The sequence below is a fragment of the Mauremys mutica genome, chromosome 10, assembly GCF_020497125.1.
Source record: "Mauremys mutica isolate MM-2020 ecotype Southern chromosome 10, ASM2049712v1, whole genome shotgun sequence".
Lineage (NCBI taxonomy): Eukaryota > Metazoa > Chordata > Testudines > Geoemydidae > Mauremys > Mauremys mutica.
Genome location: NC_059081.1, coordinates 11,776,353 through 11,794,948, shown reverse-complemented (window position 1 = coordinate 11,794,948; position 18,596 = coordinate 11,776,353). Strand labels below are relative to the sequence as shown.

The 18,596-nt window shown below is 41.8% G+C and overlaps 1 protein-coding gene across 6 annotated transcripts in view; it reads right to left on the bottom strand.

Annotated features, from left to right (window-relative positions):
* Window positions 1-18,596, bottom strand: part of KALRN (kalirin RhoGEF kinase) — a 743,024-nt gene that overhangs the window by 468,454 nt on the left and 255,974 nt on the right. For all 6 annotated transcript variants that reach the window (XM_045032050.1, XM_045032053.1, XM_045032055.1 and 3 more), the window contains one exon: window positions 16,505-16,619. In XM_045032050.1, the coding sequence (XP_044887985.1) occupies window positions 16,505-16,619 (115 nt within the window). The remainder of the gene's footprint in view (window positions 1-16,504; window positions 16,620-18,596) is intronic.

Here is an 18,596-nt window from a genome sequence, read left to right as displayed (position 1 = left end):
CCTTGCACTAAGCCTAATTACTGTAAAAGGGCATGGCTGGAAGGAACCTCCTCTACGTTTCAGTTCCACTAACCTTCCCCGGCTATTCCACAAAGGGGTCTTTGGAGAGGAAATCCCTGCAGAGCTATATCTACAGCAGGCTGGGATATGCCCTTTGGGGGTTCTAGGAATCTTGCCCTGCCCCCACATTTTAATCACAGCAGTTCAGCCAAGTTCACAGCCCTCTGCTGCTGTGGAAGAATGGGCAGGATTTGCCCCTTAAAGGGCTCCCTCTGGTATTCAGAGGGGACATGGCTACATAAAGCTCAGGTAATACCAGATGGGTGCCAATTAGGGTTGCCAGGTGTCCAGTTTTTGACCAGAACACCCAGTCAAAAAGGGACCCTGGCAGCTCCAGTCAGCACTGGCAACTGGGCCATTAAAAGTCCGGTTGGCAGTGCTGCAGGCCTAAGGCAGGCTAGTCCCTACCTGTCCTGGCATTGCATTGCACCCTGGAAGTGAGCAGCAGGTCCAGCTCCTAGGTGAGGGGCCATGGGGCTCCACGTGCTGCCCCTGCCCCGAGCACTGGCTCTGCACTCCCATTGGCTGTGGTTCAATGGGTGCGGGGAAGGGGCACAATGCCTGTGGGGCGGGAGCAGTGCACTGAGCCACACACACACCCTGCCTAGGAGCTGGACCAGCTGGCTGCTTCCAGGGCGCAGCGTGGAGCCAGGGCAGGCAGGGAGCCTGCCTTAGCCCTGCTGCGCCACAGACTGGAAGCCACCGGTAAGGTAGCCCATGGAACATAAGCCCGTGCCCCAACCCCCTGATCCCCCGCCCAAACCCAGAGCCCCCTCCTGCACCCCAAACACCTCATCCCCATCCCATCCCAGAGCCTACGCCTCCAGCCAGAGCCCTCACCCCCTCCCGCACCCCAACTCCCTGCCCCAGCCTGGAGCCGCCTTCTGCATCCTGAACCCCTCATTTCTGGCACCACCCCAGAGCCTGCACCCCCAGTTAGAGCCCTAGTGCCAATATCAGAGCCTGACAAGACAGAGAGATGTAAAAAAATGTAATATCCTTTTCATTTGGTGGCTCTTCATAAATTTATAGCTATTCATTAAGGCCAAAGCTTTCAAACTTTGGTTGGTTAAAGTTATGTACCTAAAATCCACGTTCAGGCACCTTGATGAATAGTCTGATTTTCAATGGTGTTGAATTCTCATTAATTTCAATGAAAGTTTTATCCATATGCATATGTTTGGTACTATCCAATTGATGATCAGAAGAGCAGTAAAAGGGTTTATACTCTACACCAGCAGTTTAGCAGCTTATAAAATGACAGTGTTCAAGTGTCTGACAGAGTCCATTTTTCAATGAAGAACAAAGGATACCTTTTTAAGCCGATCCTGCTTTAAAAACCACATAATACTATATATACACTATTTGACATGACAGAATCACTGGAGAGGCAGTTATGGAATATATATTATGAAAGTGAGCTTTCCAGTAAGTCTGTTAGGAATGGAATAGCAAATAACTGATATAAGTCTCTGGCTGGAAGCAAAATCTAAATTAATCTTTGATCTCTATGGTGTTCAAAAAGTTACATTCTGGGTTCTAGATGGAGTAATAAGAAACGGTATAGAAATGGCCCATATTGTCTATGCATTTAATTCCAAGAATAATAGTTCATCACTAAAGCAGTAACTCCAACCCGTCCGCTGTCATATGCTTAAGAGTGTCAACTAGTTTCAAATATACACTTTTTTAAACTGGATCAGGGATTGGCATCACAACTTCCCCACTCACCACCACAAAATCAAATCAGCATGTCTGTAATGAGGGCTTTCTAATACAGCTCTTATCCACTCCATTTCCTTGTATCAGGGGCTGGTGCAGAAAAGGGACTACTGACATATCCAGCCTCTGAAACAGCATTCCTAAACATAATGGAAAATCCCACATCAAAGGTGCTTGCTTCCCAGCAATGAGAAGTCCAGTTAGGGCATGCAAATTACAGGGCCCATATCCTACCTCTCAGAATAGGTCTACAATAAAAATACATAGTTCTTTCCATTTCATGGTATTTTACAAACTGCAGTAGAAAGAGATCCTGAGACATGAGGCCTGGTAAACTAAAGTCCGGTCCTGACGCTATAAAGCAAAGTTAACATGAGTCATGCTATAAGCAAAAGTCAGGCCCTGTTACAAAGCAGATGCCTGCTTGAAGGTTCACTATCCGATACATGAACTTGGCAAGAACAGGACTGGCACTGCAAAAACACAAGCACTCCTAGGCACTAAGTATTCAGGTAAACACATTCCAGAAGAATCGTGCCAGAACACTCCAATACAAGGGTATGGTGTAAACACACTCCCCGAAGCTGATACAGGGGCAGACTGACACCTTCTAAGGATAAGGTCAGGATGGCAGGGTGATGGATAGAGATGTTTTGATTATCTTGTACATGCTAATTCAAAGGGTGGTAACTAACCACGTCAGAGGGGCAATATGTAACTTGTTTGTATCAGTGTATAAAAGAGGGGTCACAGAGGGGATGTCTTTGTCCGGCCAAGGGGGGAGTGGAGAGTCCTGCCACTCTCTGAGCTGAGTCCATTGTCATGGGCATACACGTATTAGTGACCCTGTTCGGTCTGCTGGGTGCTTTGTCCACAATAAACCTGGCTGAGTGTGTTCACTACTGAACTGAGTCAGTGGCCTTCTTGGGCAGTTCGATGAAGGTCTGCTGTGTCAGCTATTGGCGCCGAGCAAGTGCAGCAAACAGAGAACACACACACACACACACGTGTACCTTCACAAAACTTCTGGGATGTCAGTGTTATTATCCCTAGTTTATACATGGGGAAAAATAAGGTGCGCTGGGGTTACGTGATTTGATCAAATTACAAAGGGAGTCAGTATTGAAGCCAGGATTAGAATGCAGCAGGATCTTGGTCCTCCGCCCATGTCCATTTTATGTCTGTGTTGATCAGATACATTGCACAGGTCTATGAGCACATGACCCACAAATGTGACCAAAGTTAAATCTGGAGGTCCCATCCCAGTTACTATTTCAGATCTATCCACATCAGAAAGGAGTAAGACACCATCCGAGCTGACAGTAAATGGAATTCTTACTGGTGATGTGAGCAGAGAGGCTAAGGGCTAAACAGGCCATTGACATGGACCTTCTATTTCAGCAGTTGGTCAGGATTGAAGCAAGGAAGCAAAACAATGGGGGTGGGGATTTGCATTGCTAGTGTCCATGTTTTGTGCACTAACAGAAGATTTTCCATGCTTGTCAAGTGCTGGATCTTAGAGGACTGAGATGAAAAAGATGTATTAAGTTCAACCTAGCCAGGTATGTTGTTAGTGTTTATCAACAAGGAATATTAATCAAATCATCCTCCAATGAATCTTCCAGCTAATCCAGAGCCCAATCCATTCACAAGCATTAAATTCACACACAAATAAAAGGGAATTTTCTGATTTGATGGTATGGAATTAATTTGAATCTATATTTTATACTTATATAATTTAAAGAGTATTTCAACATATACAATGCACAGTATTTGCTCAGCTATTGTTGATGATGTGCAACTGGATGCATTTTGCACGTGTCATCCAAATTTCACGTCTACAGTATATGAGAATTATAGTATACCCATCTGAGTATTGCATGGAAAATACATATTGCTCCAAGTAGGATGTGAAAGCTGCATGCAGAGCTTCATATGATCATAAAGTATAAATTCAAACAAACAACATCTACCCGAAAGCAGCTCAAAGTCATTTGCTGAAGATCCTAGAGAACAAAAGCCACTGCCATGCTTTGTAAAGCTTTAACTCCTGGGGGGATACTGGAGTTTACAACAGGAAGTCCCGAAGCATTGCAGAATGAAGTGCTGCATTCTACCACAATAATAGACATTTTAATTATCAGCCTTGCCACAATATCTACTGCACATCTGGCTATGAGAAGTTATACTGTGTGTCTGTTGGATATGGGAACTCTGGGCCAAATTCAGTCCTGGTTTAAAGTCCACTGAATTCAATGGAATTCTCTAGGGGTAATTTGGCCAAATGAATTTTAAAATGCTGTGAAGGACCATACCCAGCTGTTTGTGCCACATTAATGTTAGTGTTGGTTTCCTATTCAGGATCAACATGAATGGACAATGAATATGCAAGAAAAGGTCAAAAGGCTGCAGTTTCATATTGATTTGTATTACTTACTTGGACACGTTCTTTGACTGCTTTCAGAGTTACATTGGTTTAGAAGAAGGGGAAGGAAGACAAGTTAAATTTCACCAAGGGTAGGGTTTTCCAAACAGATAATTTGTTCAGATTAGATTTCAAAACATAGTATTTATTTAATCTTAAATGACAGCATCAACTGCAGAAGCATCTGGCAAGCCTGATGCTTACATGCATAAATGAAAAAAAAAAAAAGACAGACCCCCCCCCGCACCTAATTCATCCTTCTATTAAAAGACCAAGTGCCAACACCATCATATAAATGTTTGAGACAGTCAGCTTCCTCTTCATACTCCCAGGCAGTGGGTGATAGAGAAGAACCTCCACTTTACATGAACACCACAAACACATCACTTCACTTGTGTGTAGGAAAGAAATAAAGAGGCCAAATTTACTCCAAATGATGATAATTTGGAAAGAAATAAAGAATTTGGTTAGGAGTGGCCAACCACTACTGCCAGAATGACTGATGATCACACTGTTCTCTGTGCCCAGTGGGAGATAACCTTACAGACCCAACACAGATGAGTGAGCTGCTAACTCAGCAATTTTAATCAGACAGAATGGTGAAGCTGAGGTCTCCTTTGCACCCACCCTACAAAACAGATTTATACTGGCTCTCGTTTTCAAAAGAAAGAGGTTTTTTAAAAATCTAGGTATTAGGATGAGTGCATTCCACCTTGGAAGGGAAGCTTCTTTGTCTGACATGCTGAAGCTTTGGTTTTCTGGTTAAGTATCACACCAGAATCTAAAATATTACAAGATTTTCTCATGATTATACATGAGATAAAGCCCTATGCGCTCATGCAGGGAAACCAACCTGTTCTCATTTACCGTTTAAAAACATATTGTAGCAAATATTTGAGAGCCAGCCTATACTAGATGAGCCAGGAGCAGTTTAAAGTTGCATTTTCCTCACACTTTTTTTTTTATTGAAGAAAGTTCTAGTTATTTTGGTCATTAGCGTTTTATGTTGGTTTTAGGTTATTTTGTCTGTTTCTCTCAAAAAAAAATTAAGTAGCCATCTTGCCACACACCATGCAGCTACATTTTCTCTTGACGAGTATAAAGTTACAGAATCCACCAAGAGCTCCACGTGCATGCAAGGAAAATGTTAAACACTGACTTCATTAAGAGCACCATGTAGAAAATGGGAAGAAACCATAGGTAGAATTTGCAAAGTTGTCCTAATACATCTGGACACCAATTTCCGACGGGAATTGATGGGAACTGGCATCCAAATCCCTAGGTACTTTTGAAAATCCCATCCCATATTTTCTATAATATAAGAATACTTGTGCTATATTAATGATCTAGTCACAATGCAGTGAAAGAAAAGTACTCTCCCCAGAGCCCAGCCTGCGTGGTCAGGCTGTGTGCACTGTGGTAGAAAGAACCTAAAGTTTGTACTAGTGTCAATGACACCTGCCTCATCTTATGCAGAGGATCTCTGCTTTGATGGATCCTCTGCACCATCCACAGATACTTGTTGTATACTGGCACCCAAAAAAAGCCCGATTCAAAGTCTGTTGAGGTTAATGGGTGTTTTTCCACTGACTTCAATAGGTTTTGGATTAGGCCTTAAATCTTGCCATCCCTTGCATGGTGAATGCACCCCAATGCAAGCCACAGAGCACCTCCCTGGTTCCACTTCCCCTGGGGTCATCCATACCCAGGCAGAGCGAGGCCAAATTTACTCCAAACGAGGATAATTTGGAATAATGATGATAACATTGCTTACAGTGGATTAGTGGATGAAAAACCACCAGCACTGGTCCATTGTCAAAATTTACAAGACTGAGAATTTTACAGCAGCAATAAAACAGAGTCAGATCGCTTCTACATTTTAGCTAGAATAACGTTAGACTCATTGATTGGTCTGTAAATTCTATTGACGGCCACTGACATGGCTTCAAAAGGGAACTGCACATTTAAATGGCCTATTGCCAGTGTGCCATTCTCACAAAGGTTAATGCCTGCTAATTTTAGCTCATTTAAAATGCTATTCACGGTGGCATCGGGTAACTAACATGCCTTCTTTACTGAAACCTCCATATTGCTGGTATCTGGATCTTTATAAATATTATGGAGCCACAAATTTGAATGTAAAAAAAAATACACAAGGTACACAAGCAACATCTTTAAATCAAAACTATTAGGGAGAAAGCATATAGAGGACTGTGCTGAAAATTATGCTGCAGAGACTCACACAAGATCCACTAAGGAAGGGGAAAATGGAAATTCTGTATAATTCTTATAACTCATACTGGTGCCTACCACTTAGCTAAATTGTATTGACATCAGACCCCCTTGCTGCTGAACCTGGCCAATAACAGCAGGAAATAAACAGTTTGTTTTCTATGATACTAGCATCCGATTTATTGTTTTCTTCCCCATCTCTCCCCGCCCCCCCACACCTCACTTCCTTCTTCCAAGCAGCAACTGTCAGTACAATTGACAGGCAGAAGCATTTAGCACAAAGGAGCAAATGCTGATCCAATCAAAGGATCAGGTACTTGAATTGAGGTCAAAAAAGAAGAGCAAGGCCATGCAGCCCTGAGTCAGACAGCTCATGGGGCATGGTCATATTTGGCTCCCTTCCTCAGACCTCTCAGATGCTTCAAGCTATAACTGATCCTCTCCTCTTCCAGTACCTGACAGTGACTTACTGTCAGTGTCTGTCTCATTCAATCACAGCAGCTGCATTAAATGGTCTTACAAGTGCATCTGAAAGCCTCAATGCACCCTACAAAGAGAAGACAATAGCACCTACAGGTGAGGTATGTGAAAAACTCTGCCAATACGTGCTTTGCATTCAGAACATTAAAACAAAAACTCCCACGCATTTTCTACTTTCAGCAACCTTTCAATTCACTCATCTCTATGGTTGAAAAGAAAGTTCACATTGTCATTTTGTTGATTCCTTCATATTTTTAGAAATCTAGAGTGACTGTTGAACTTTAGGTCACCAGTTAGACAAGGTCAGTAGTGGCTACCCCACAAAACGATGTTACATTGCACTAAGTGAACTTAACTGGTGATCTCAGTTCCTTCATCACTATTTATTGCTATCAGTTGTTTGTATGATGGTTTTGTCTAGAGACTCAATCTTGCAAGGCACTGTGGAAACATAGGGTAAGAATTCCTGTTCTGAAGAGCCTATGGCCTAAACAGAGACAACAGATGAAAGGTAGGACACAGGAAGTAATTTTAACACCATTTTACAGATGGGGAACTGAGGCACAAAGAGATTAAGTGGCATGCCCACAGTCACAAAGGAGCCAGAAGTGAACCCAGATTTCTTGAATGCCTGTTCAGTGCCTTAACCACAAGACCATTCTCTCTGGGTACAACTGACACTAGCTGACATCTTTTGTTAGGCGCAAGATAGAATCCAAGGAATAGAAAGACATAGAAACAATTACCCTCTCACCCCTAGAAGTGTGTGTCTAGCTACTGTTTATATTGATATTTCACCAGTCACAGAAGCATCAAGGGTCTGAACATAGTACGAGAACAATTTTTTAAAAGTGGCCTCTGCTCTCCCCTTTCTGGGGCTGATGACTTTTCTTCATTTCTCTGTTCTTGGAGGTGGTAAAGAAGCTTGTGCTGACAGTGCTCAGGCTGTACCTGCCCCATGGATGAATAGATGCCATCACCTTCCAGGCTCTCAGTCTCATCAGTACTACATTCACATAAATGGCCAGATTCACAGACGGAGGAAACTGGAATAGCCCCATTTACTTCAATAGAGCTGCACCAGTGGAGGAGCTGGACTAAAAAAGTGTAAAAAGAAAATAAGAATTGGAAGATGGTGTAGAAAAATCATTCAGTTAACTTTTCTGCTTTGCACAGAACCCAAGAAAGCAACAGACTATTGAACAGTCAGAGAATAGCCATATTTAAAAAACACAAAACTGTTCATTGCCAAGGGCACTCATAACTCAGTGCACTCTGTAAGTTTGAGAAAGTGGCTGCAAAGCAAAATACTATACACAGGGATATATTAGATGAGAGTCTCTAGAGTCGAATCCAATTGTGGGTATATGAATCTTCTCATTTAATACCTTAAAGAGATTTATTCCAGGCCCTATATTAACAATATAACGGGCTTATATAGTCTCACTTAGGGAAGCAATTTGCAAATCAGGGCAAAACTGAGCCCACACGTATATTGCCCCTTCACTATATGGTTCCATCTACCAGTATAATGTTTGTTTTCCCAAATATTTTAAGGTACTTCTGTCACTATTCCTCTCTTTTCATCTGTACATTTTACTATTTTTCAGTATTACAGAAGGGAGAATCAGGCTCCTGCTACGAGGAGAGCCAGTAACAGAAAGCACTGCTAAAAACCTGAGGCTATGAAGGATTTAACAAATTTTTAAAAAATTGAGATTTAAAAATTATTGAATCTTTTCCCTGAGAGGAGAGAGAGAAGCCCCATGGTCCTAAAGGGAAGCAGCATATTTGTGGCTCTACGGGGAAAGCATATGCAATGGCTGAGTAGAGCAGGACCATGCACTGTACTTAATGCGGACGTATTTGAGTTTCATCTTTTGTTTGTTGGGAAGATCTGGGTTTATGAAATGGAACTCTGGCTTGCTGCCACCCGTGTCTCCTAGCAAGTAAGAGAACAATCAGCTCTGGAGCTACAGCCCGAACACACACCATGGTAAAGAGTAATGATCTGGACACGACAGGGTAGAACTGAGACTAGAAAAGGGCAAAACAATAAAAACAAAAGGCATCAGGACCAGGTCCTAGTGCCCACTTTTCTGCTCTGAAAAGTTACTACATTAAAAGGTCACCTTCTTATTCAGCAGAATTTTTCCCTGGCTGTATACAGTCACATCCACTGACACTAGTGAATAAAGCAAGATCCAATTCCTTTTCAGCCCTGGGAAAAGGCACAGCTCTAAGAAAGTGAGGTGAATTCTCTTCTGGCTTGTGAATCCTTATTGTTAACTAAATGCCACTTGCAGGGCCACCAGCGCAATAGCAGAGTCTTCAAATTACACCCATTTATAACTGAGCAACCAGTTGGAAAATAAGGGGTTCCCTAGGTGTCACTGAGGGGAGAACTTAGCCTCCAGAATCTTTATTGCTGGAGATGTTGCACAAGTGAGAAAGAACCCAGTATGACTTTAAAATGCATGTCTGCGTGGCTGGCAGAAAGACATCTGCCTTATAAAATGAGAAAAACTGCTGTGGAAATCATTGAGACACAATAAACGTGGGACTCCATGACAACATTTTTGACCGAGCTGCTTTATGAGACTACCACACTTCAGATGTGGATTCACACAGGTGCAGATCTAAATTTGACTAGATGTTGACTTTTGTACAGGGTGTTGAAAAGCATGTAAGAAACATATGGATAGTTTGGAGAAGTAGGGTGATAAACCCCCAAAAAATCTTAATTCTCTAATGGCATAAAGAAAAGCAAACTAGTGTGTAATAAATGGAAATGCTGGAAAAATCAGATATGTGAAACTAACAGCAGAACTCCAGGTCTTCTAAAATGTTGTAAACAGTATTATTTTTTGGACATAAATAGAAATCTTTTACCTATTCAGCCAGTGTAAAATATTTTCTCCTTACTCATAGAAAGCTGATTTAAATAAAGGATCAATTCTTGAAATAACCAAAAGTTTTTTTCTGACTCCTTGATCACACATTGCTGACATCTACAAAAATGTACTCTGAGGATTAACAGATTATTAAATAAAACAGGACAGTTTTCTTGTCTTTGTCTGATCTTAATGTTATTTCAGCCTTATTTGCCCTTTTTATTCCGCACAACACATACACCAAATGGATGTGGGAAGTTCCTGCTAGACCAAATACAATGCATTTTCTAACCACTTAGGGAAGAGAGCTGCACACAGCCCCAAGTTATCATGCCACTTATCAGTCCTTAGATAGGAAAAGGCTAGCTGAAGTGTGCAATTCACAGTACATTACACATGAAGCACTGTATTATACTATTTGTGTTATTCATTACAAAACCAATCTGAAAACACTTGCATTGTAATCCAACTGGAAGCTGAAGCAGAACTGACTCTTCAGCAACAAACAGATCTAGGACCAAATCCTACAAAGCTTTCTGCACCCTCAAATCTCATTGAAGTCAATGAGAGAAGAGGACATTCAGGACTTTGCAGAAGGAATTCAGCACTGTATAGGATCAGGCTGATAAACTGTTCAAGTCAAAATTGGAAGCGGTCTTGAAATTGATGTGAAATGTCCTGCATCGTCATTAGGTTTGGACCAACTCTCAAAGGCTTCTGTGCCCTGAAAATGACTGAAAATCCTGATGAAGCTTTTTATAATTATTTTTAAAACATAGCAGCTTTTAGTGCTGATGAAAAGTGCCAAATTCCCAGCCTTGGAGACTTTCTGTATGCTCTCTGGACAGTATCAATCGAGGCAACACAAGCTTCCCCTGTACAATCTCACCAACATGCCACTATCCTGTTCTGAAAAGGTCATCATAGCTGGAAGGAGCCGAGGGATCATCTTCTGGAAGGCTCACATCTAGTAAGCAGGTAAGTGGAAAGCTTGATCTCCATGGCCGTTTGAGTCAATGACCTCTAAATTGAGGCCACCAGCTAAGTTGCCACTTAATACAAAATGATGTGGTCAGTGTCCAAGTACGTGAACCCTAGGAACTGAAATGAGCCCAACAACCAATTTCACAGAGAGCACCAAATGGGCATTAGATAGTAATAAATCCCAATAACTGTGCCAATCTAGGCTGGGTCTGAAGGGGCTGCCAGGAGGAATAAGAGTCTCTTTAAACCATTACCAGTCCCCTCAATTATCCACCCCCAATGAGCCTTCTGCATATGAAATACATACATAATTAAAAAAAAAATTAAACTACATTTAAAGAAAATACCAAAGCTCTATTAGCTTCATTAGTTTCACTTCATTTATTAATGTGCTCTTTTTATGCAAGTGTACTGCAGAATAATTATCTGACATATGGCACCAGATATTTAGGTACTAAAATTAGCATGAAATGCCCAGTGTTATTTTTAAAATATGTGGGTATTTTTGTAGCCTCCAAAAACAACTCTAAAGCTTCTTTTGTGTTAGGCTCATGTAACAAAATAGAGCTGCAGCATTTAATCCCTATCAATCAACAAAATGAGTTTCACACTAGTCCTGGCCAGAAAACTTAATATACACAGTACCATAGGTCATCAATGAACAGCTTGAAATTAATCCAGAGTTGTGGTACACATTGCTACATTTTGCCAGGCTGTGTATCATACTTTTAATTATTAAAAAAATCCCCAAACCTTGAAATAAATCTTAAAAGGCAGTTAAATAGTTGCACTGATTCTAGTGGCTGTAAAATGGCTCAGAAAGGCATCTCCAACGAGCGCTTCAAACATATAGACCTGTCCCTTGAAAACATTATTCTGCTGATATGAGTCCTGGATGTCCCCCAGAATGGGGAAATATTTGAGCAGGTTTTTAAAGAGGACAAATAAAAATAGACTTCTTTAAAATACTGGTCTCTCAGGTGTTTTAGGTTTCCCCTGCTGCAGAGACCAAAGAAGTTTGCGGATTTTGGCTCCAAGACAGGTTAATGTGTTCAGCAGGAAGACCAGCTATAGCTGAGAGACTATTTCCTTCATTATATCAGACCAAGATACAGAGATCTGCGAGCAGTCAGAAAGCTCAAGCTAATAATATACTGTCCCCTTTTGATCCTCCTACAGCCTACACAAGACTTAATTCTCGATTCTAAAGGGTTTGCAATAGCAAAGATTGGCCTGCTGATGATTTCACGTATACACGTGTAAATCAGGACTACCACTACTGAAATCAAACTCCACCAGATTAAAATCTACATAAGTGAGATCAGAATAATGCTCCATATAAGGAGTATAGGAAAACAGCATAGCTGAACTTCTCTGATCCTAAATCCCTTGTCATCAGAGATAAGGTCATGCTTCTCAAGTTTTAGACATCATGACCCAATCCTCAGCTTGTGTAAATTAATTAAAGTAGCTCCACTGAGTTCATGGGAGCTATATTGATTTCCAGCAGTGGAGATCTGGCCCCACATATCAAGAAAACACATGTACACCTGCAAAATAAGCAGAAAAGGCTATCACTAATAGGAGCAGATTAAGAATGGGCAGATACTCACTAAGAATAAAGGTACCGTATATACTTGATCATAAGACGGTACGTTTATAAGCCGACCCCCCCACAAGATGGATAAGTAAAAATGGAAAATGTTTATGACCCGTTCATAAACCAACCTTATAATTCAGGGGTTGGCAAACTTTGGCTCCTGAGCCATGAGGATAAGCCATTGCCAGGCTGAGATGGACCAGGAATATAAGTGAAGATGACAATGACAATGCTGTCTGAAATTTCCTCAATATAATACAGGGTTTGGCTCATGACTGAAGCCACACTGTGCTCTGTGAGTTAGGGGGACAGGACCGGGCCTTAGCTGTTTAATAGTATTTCCTATTCTGCTACATCTCCAAGAGATACTGCTGTCAGTTAAACGTCTAATGAGTTGTCATTCTATTAAAACAAATGGAACAAAAGAAACCTGAATCAGAAACTTGGAATGCTGTTTTAGGGCAGAGAACATACTTCACCCTCGCTTATATGTCATCACCAGTCTTATCCCTGAACACAGCTCATGGTAACATACTATCACAGCCCTCTTCATTAAGATATAAAACCAGGGTTAAGTGAGAGAGAGCATCAATGTGGATGGTAATCTCTCTCTCTAGAGCTGTAGGAAGTGGAAACAGAGAGAGGATTGTTATACTGATGTCAGTATGATTAATTATAGTCCCTTTTGCTGAGGAGGATTTTCTAGTTCTTCCACCAACGCTGACACCCCCCCACCCACCTCCTCAGCAACAGCAATATTAGAATTCCTTCTCCTGACATGGTATCCAGAATCCACACTCATGTAATTTGGTAGGTCATTGACACATTGGTTAATTATAGCATGGTTAAGTTAAATACACTATGAATGACTATGCACTGGGAGCTGATGATATGGAATCAAACTGTAATTTTGACACAATCATCAAAAAATAAATACCTTTGAGTGGTTCCTGGCTAACCCTAGCGAAAATGATTGTTAATAAAAGATTAGGAAAGAAGTAGACTGTAATACAATTTAAAACTAGAATAGATTATGCAGTCCTGTCCATCTAGGTGCTTTCATAGTCTCCATTGCCGCAGTACGTAAGCACCTGCTGAGTATTTAAAAACAAACAAACAATAATAATGATCTCTCCCATTTTCCCCCAGCCCCTTCACAATCTATAGGAAAAATAACTTAGGAAGAGGGGGGTGGAATATGTGTATGTCTATTTACATACCTCATTGGGGGAAGACAAAAGGAAGGGATGAAGCTTGTGGTCATTCCTAACTCTTGCAGGAGTGAGTTTCATAATTTAGGTCCAGCTCCTATAAAACTTTTGTCCTCCTCTCAGAAGCCTTCTGAGAGGTCATATTGCATATGCAGAGGCTCTCTCTTCTATAACTAACTATGGCCAACCCCAGGGAGGGCTCTGAAGTTTAGGACAGAGACCTTGAATTGGACTCTATTTAATAGGGTGCCAGCACAGAGGAGAGCTGGGCTAGGCAGTGTGTTCACACAATGATTCATGTTGCTAAGCAGCCAGACTGCTGTATTTTGTGCTAGCTGGAGCTTTTTCAGTTTCTTCATTCCTAGTTAACAAGCTAGGCAATACCAAACCTCAAAGAGTGCATATTGCTGAAACAACCAAGAAAGAGGCAACCTAAACAAGCATACAGATACTTCTCTATTGATTTACTTGTATAAGAGGGCAAACCCAGGGCACATATCTTGGGTGCTTCTGCTACAACTACAAGGGAAAGCTACAGATAAAGACTAAGCATGCTAAAAGGCCATTTTAACTGTGCAATTGTTGGCAACACTGATCTCGAGGAAAGAAGGCAATGCCATCTCTTCATAGCCATGACTCATGTAAGAAATGATAACATCTAAGAGAGCAGTTTTATTACTACTATATCTGGAGGGCAACTGCAAAGCAATCTGACATTTATTTGCACTGGTTGACCTACTGCCCTCTCAACCCCTAGCATATCCATAATCTTCTATACAATATGGTCACAAATTGAGCCGGCTGGAGAGAGATCAAGCAGTGTGTAAATAAAAGGCTTGACGAGTTAAAAAGAAAGAAAAAAAACCCAACACATCACACAACAAAAGAAGCCCTGCCAGATGCCATATGAAATTTTGTCACCAGGCAGGAAATTAAAATCACATGCTGCAGTGTATGTGGCACACAGAGGCATCTCTGCCCCTGTAACTATCTGCACCTGACTGTGGTCATCTCAGAAAGATCCCCAAACACTTAGGTATTTGGAGCTTGGAATGTAGTCTCATAACTTCGGGCACTGATTGGGATAATGTGTATATCTCTGTGTATTATTCAAATACCCTTATCTCTTGATTGTCATGGAAATGACACCTCTTCCCTCCTAGCATTATTTTTGTAGTAATATAAACTGTATTCTGTGAGCAAGAACTTGGCTTTGGGAAAGCTGGCATTCCTGGCTAGCTCAGAGTGACTATGATGGCTCTAGGCCAACCCTCTCAACCTTCCTCTAACCATGGGTTTTGTCAAGGCATTCCAGGGGGAGGTGAGTGGCAAGGGCATCCTGCCCCTCAGTAATCCCTGGCTGATGTCATGGCTCTAAGAGACTGTTACTAGCTGGCATACTTTAGAGGAGGCCTGATGAAGAGGGTGAAGAGAGCAGGAGGCGGCATATAGCTTTGCACCCCTTCTGAGGGATGTGGGTATGGCTTTAGCACTTGTCAGGAGTAAGTCCTATAAATGGGTGGTGCCATCTCGTATAAGGTTGCTAAGGGAAGCATCAAAGGCCAGCAGTTACCTGTTGCAAAATGTTTCTCTGTAGACAATCTGTGGGACAGGAGATAGTCACTGAAATGCACTAAGGGTGGCAATTTGGGGTGTGTGAGAAAAACGCTATCGCTGTTTATAGTCCGAGCCAGAGCTCCAAGAGCAAGATGGGCTGGAACACGACCCTCTCCTCAGTGTTGATGGATTACTGGTAAATGTAGTTCCCTGACAGTCAGTGGTAGCTTGGAGTTGGGACAAATCACAGTGGGAGAGAAGTGGCTTCTTTCTCCCAGATGAGAGAGAGACTTTGGTGATCTCTCCTAGAAGGAGGGCCAGATAACTCACACAGGACTTTTTACTTTGGAAAAAGGATAGTGAAGCAGAGTGTCTATGCTAGGAGAAGCCAGGGTTTGAGAAAGGACTGGGAATCAGGCCTTTTGTGGAGGGACTGTATTAATTTCTGAATGACAGGGAGAGGCAAGAGTGTTATCACTCCCAGTAGATGTGCTTCCACCTTCAGAGGTACCTGAATCTTTGGGGATGGGGGAAGTTTGGGCTCTTATTTTAATCAGCATCCTGAGAAAGTAAACTAAATCCTCCTCCAGATATACAGATCTGGGTTTCTAACCTGCAAAGACACCAAAACAAGATTAGATTCAGTGCAGGGTTTCTACCTGCCTATAGTGGAAACTTCACCGAGGAACAAGGTTGCAGAGACACTAAACAGCTGCAAGCTCCCCTATTTTGGGTGGAGGGGATATAAGGAGTTAGAACACCCTGAAAAATTGGGGGAACTGGCCAAAGAGAGGGCATAGTCAATATTTGAGACTTGACAGCAGGTTCAGTACTTTTCATCAGCAGAACCTGCTGGTGGAAATTAGGCAGCGCTTGGGAGGGCAAACTGCCCAGCAGAAACCTCAAGGATGTACTGTCACAGAAATAATGCCTACCCTGCACTGAGTGAATCCCTTTCTTCCTGTACAGGAAATTATACCTTCCTGCACCAGCTTTCCTGAAGCTGGCAATGAAGGTATTAAAAAGCAATGCCAGACAATGGCTCCCTCAAGCCTGCTAAAGAGAAATCATCTAGAACAACCTAAAAGAAATGATGGAAACAGGAATTGTTGTCGTCAGTTCAGTGCAAACAAGATGCCAAAGGCCCAGCTTTACTAGCACCATCTCTAACCTCTCATTCTCTTGCATCACATCTCACTGGATGAAAGCAATTGGAATGGGAAAACGTGTGTTCTAAGCACTAAAAGGTTAATACTTGGAAATCAGCAACTGCCAAGAACTAATTCCCCCACCCACTCATCCACCCCCCAGCTTTGAAGTGTTTTCTTTTGAGCTTTACCTTGGCACACTGGCCAAATAAGTCACAAGTTTCCGAAGGTCTTCCTGCCTTATTCTATCATGATTGCTGCGTGCTGGAAAGGTCAGGATGGGACCACCTCGTTTATCACGGCCACCTGCAGAAAATAAAGGATTGTTAGAAAATCAGGCAGGAAGCACATGTCAAAAAAAGTATGTGCACTGAATTGATAAACATAAATTACTGTATGTTCAAGACCCCTTATTCACTTGTAGATTTCAGACTCACTTAATTGAGCAAGGCATTCTCACATTCGCTGGAGCGCAAAGGAAAGGAAAAAAATGCAAGAAAACTTGTTACTGATGTTTCTTTTTACCTTATATTAGAAGCTTTGATGGGACTAAATTAACAGTTTATACAACCAGCCAATGCTAACAAAATCCTATCATCAGTGAAAGTTTTAAATGTGACAAAACGCGAAGAGCTGAAATCTTTTTCAGTGTTACCCAATCAGCATTGCTTCTTTGGTCCCTAAGTAAAAGTTTAATTAAAATCTGGTGTTTGGCTCCTAGGGCTTCTCATTTGTAGAACACATTTAACAATTGGCATGAGAATTTTGAGGTTTTTTATGTAGTTCCATTGCCCCTTGAAAAAAAATCCAGGAGAGCTGCCAATGTCTGGTACCAAATATCTCACAGAAATTCTTAAAATACATTGTCATTAAAATGCTACTGAATGACTCTAGCCTGAATCACAGAATCATATGCATTAGAGATGAATACAAACTGTTGGAACATCTTTTATTCTCTTCTGTTAATAAAGTCTGGAAAGTGTGAAACTGAAACTTGTTTCCTTACCCAACATTTTGCTCTCTTTCTTCATTTGCTATTGTAGAGTTTTTCTCGGGAAATTGTGAACTGTTGCATTTGTTTTTAATGTTGTTGAGGGGGAAAATAGAGCAAAGCTTCAGTTTAAAATATAATAAAGAGTTGAAGGGACCTTGCAGATAAAATAAATCAGTTAAATTTTGATCTCTCCCAAAGGAAATAGTGTCCCTTTATTAGAAAAATGACTTCTGAGAAGGGAACTCACACATTTCTGTGAACTAGATCATCTGGCTGAGCGAAAGGAAGAGATAGTCAAGGACAGTGCACTAGCAGGGCTGAAATAAATATAGTCTTGTTCTCTAAGGGCCCCTTCAGCTTTCATAGGAGTTGAAAGCATTCCAAACCTTGCAGTATCAGGCCTTAATACTGTAAACATTGGGCCCTGCTTCCATTGAAGTGAATGGGGACTTCAATGAAAATCACAACAGGTTCATTCTATCCATTTGTTGTTTGTTCTTCAAGGGTCACATACACAATGTTTCAACAGGAGGAGACGGGGTTGACGAGGAATGCCCATAGGTCCTCTGAGCAGGAGAGAGAGATTTCTAGGGGATTCTGTTGTGGGAAGAGGGATAGTATGAGGGAAGAGCTGGATATGGGAAGATGAGACAAGGTTCATGTAGAGCTTTCAGGTTTGCATGAATCTCAGACATATATAATGAGCCTAAGTCCCTGTGAACTGCTGGGATTTGAAGGGGGAGTTGTAGGCTTACCACAACTGTGCAAAGCCAATCTGGCACGTTTCACATGGCTCTGCAGTTCTATCCATTGAGTCTAACTGATGGAGAATGGACAAGGAGACTGATGCCAGCCAGCCCTGCAGAATTCTGAGGTGCAGTTGGGCGTATTGAACCACATAGGTTACCCATGCGACCCAGAAGCCTCAAACACCACACAGGTGACACATGTGAACTGGAAGCCTCAAACAGTTTTGTGCTGTTGTGACCAAGTGAGCCTTCAAATCTATAACCATTGGATTGGATTGCCTGGAACCTGGAGTTCAGAAGAAAGGGCCTCACTTGAGATAAATCCAATATAGTCCCTGTAAACTCTACCCTCCAGACTGGGGAAAGGAGAGATTTTTCTCTGTTGATTAGCAGTCACAGAGCAGTGAATGTTGACTAGATCAGGGCAATGCTGTTCTGTAGTTGCAGTCTGGACAAGCCCCTGACCAGCCAGTCATCCAGATAGTAGTAAACCTGAACTTCTGAGCTTCAGAGGAAAGCAGCTTTATGGCCATGACTTTT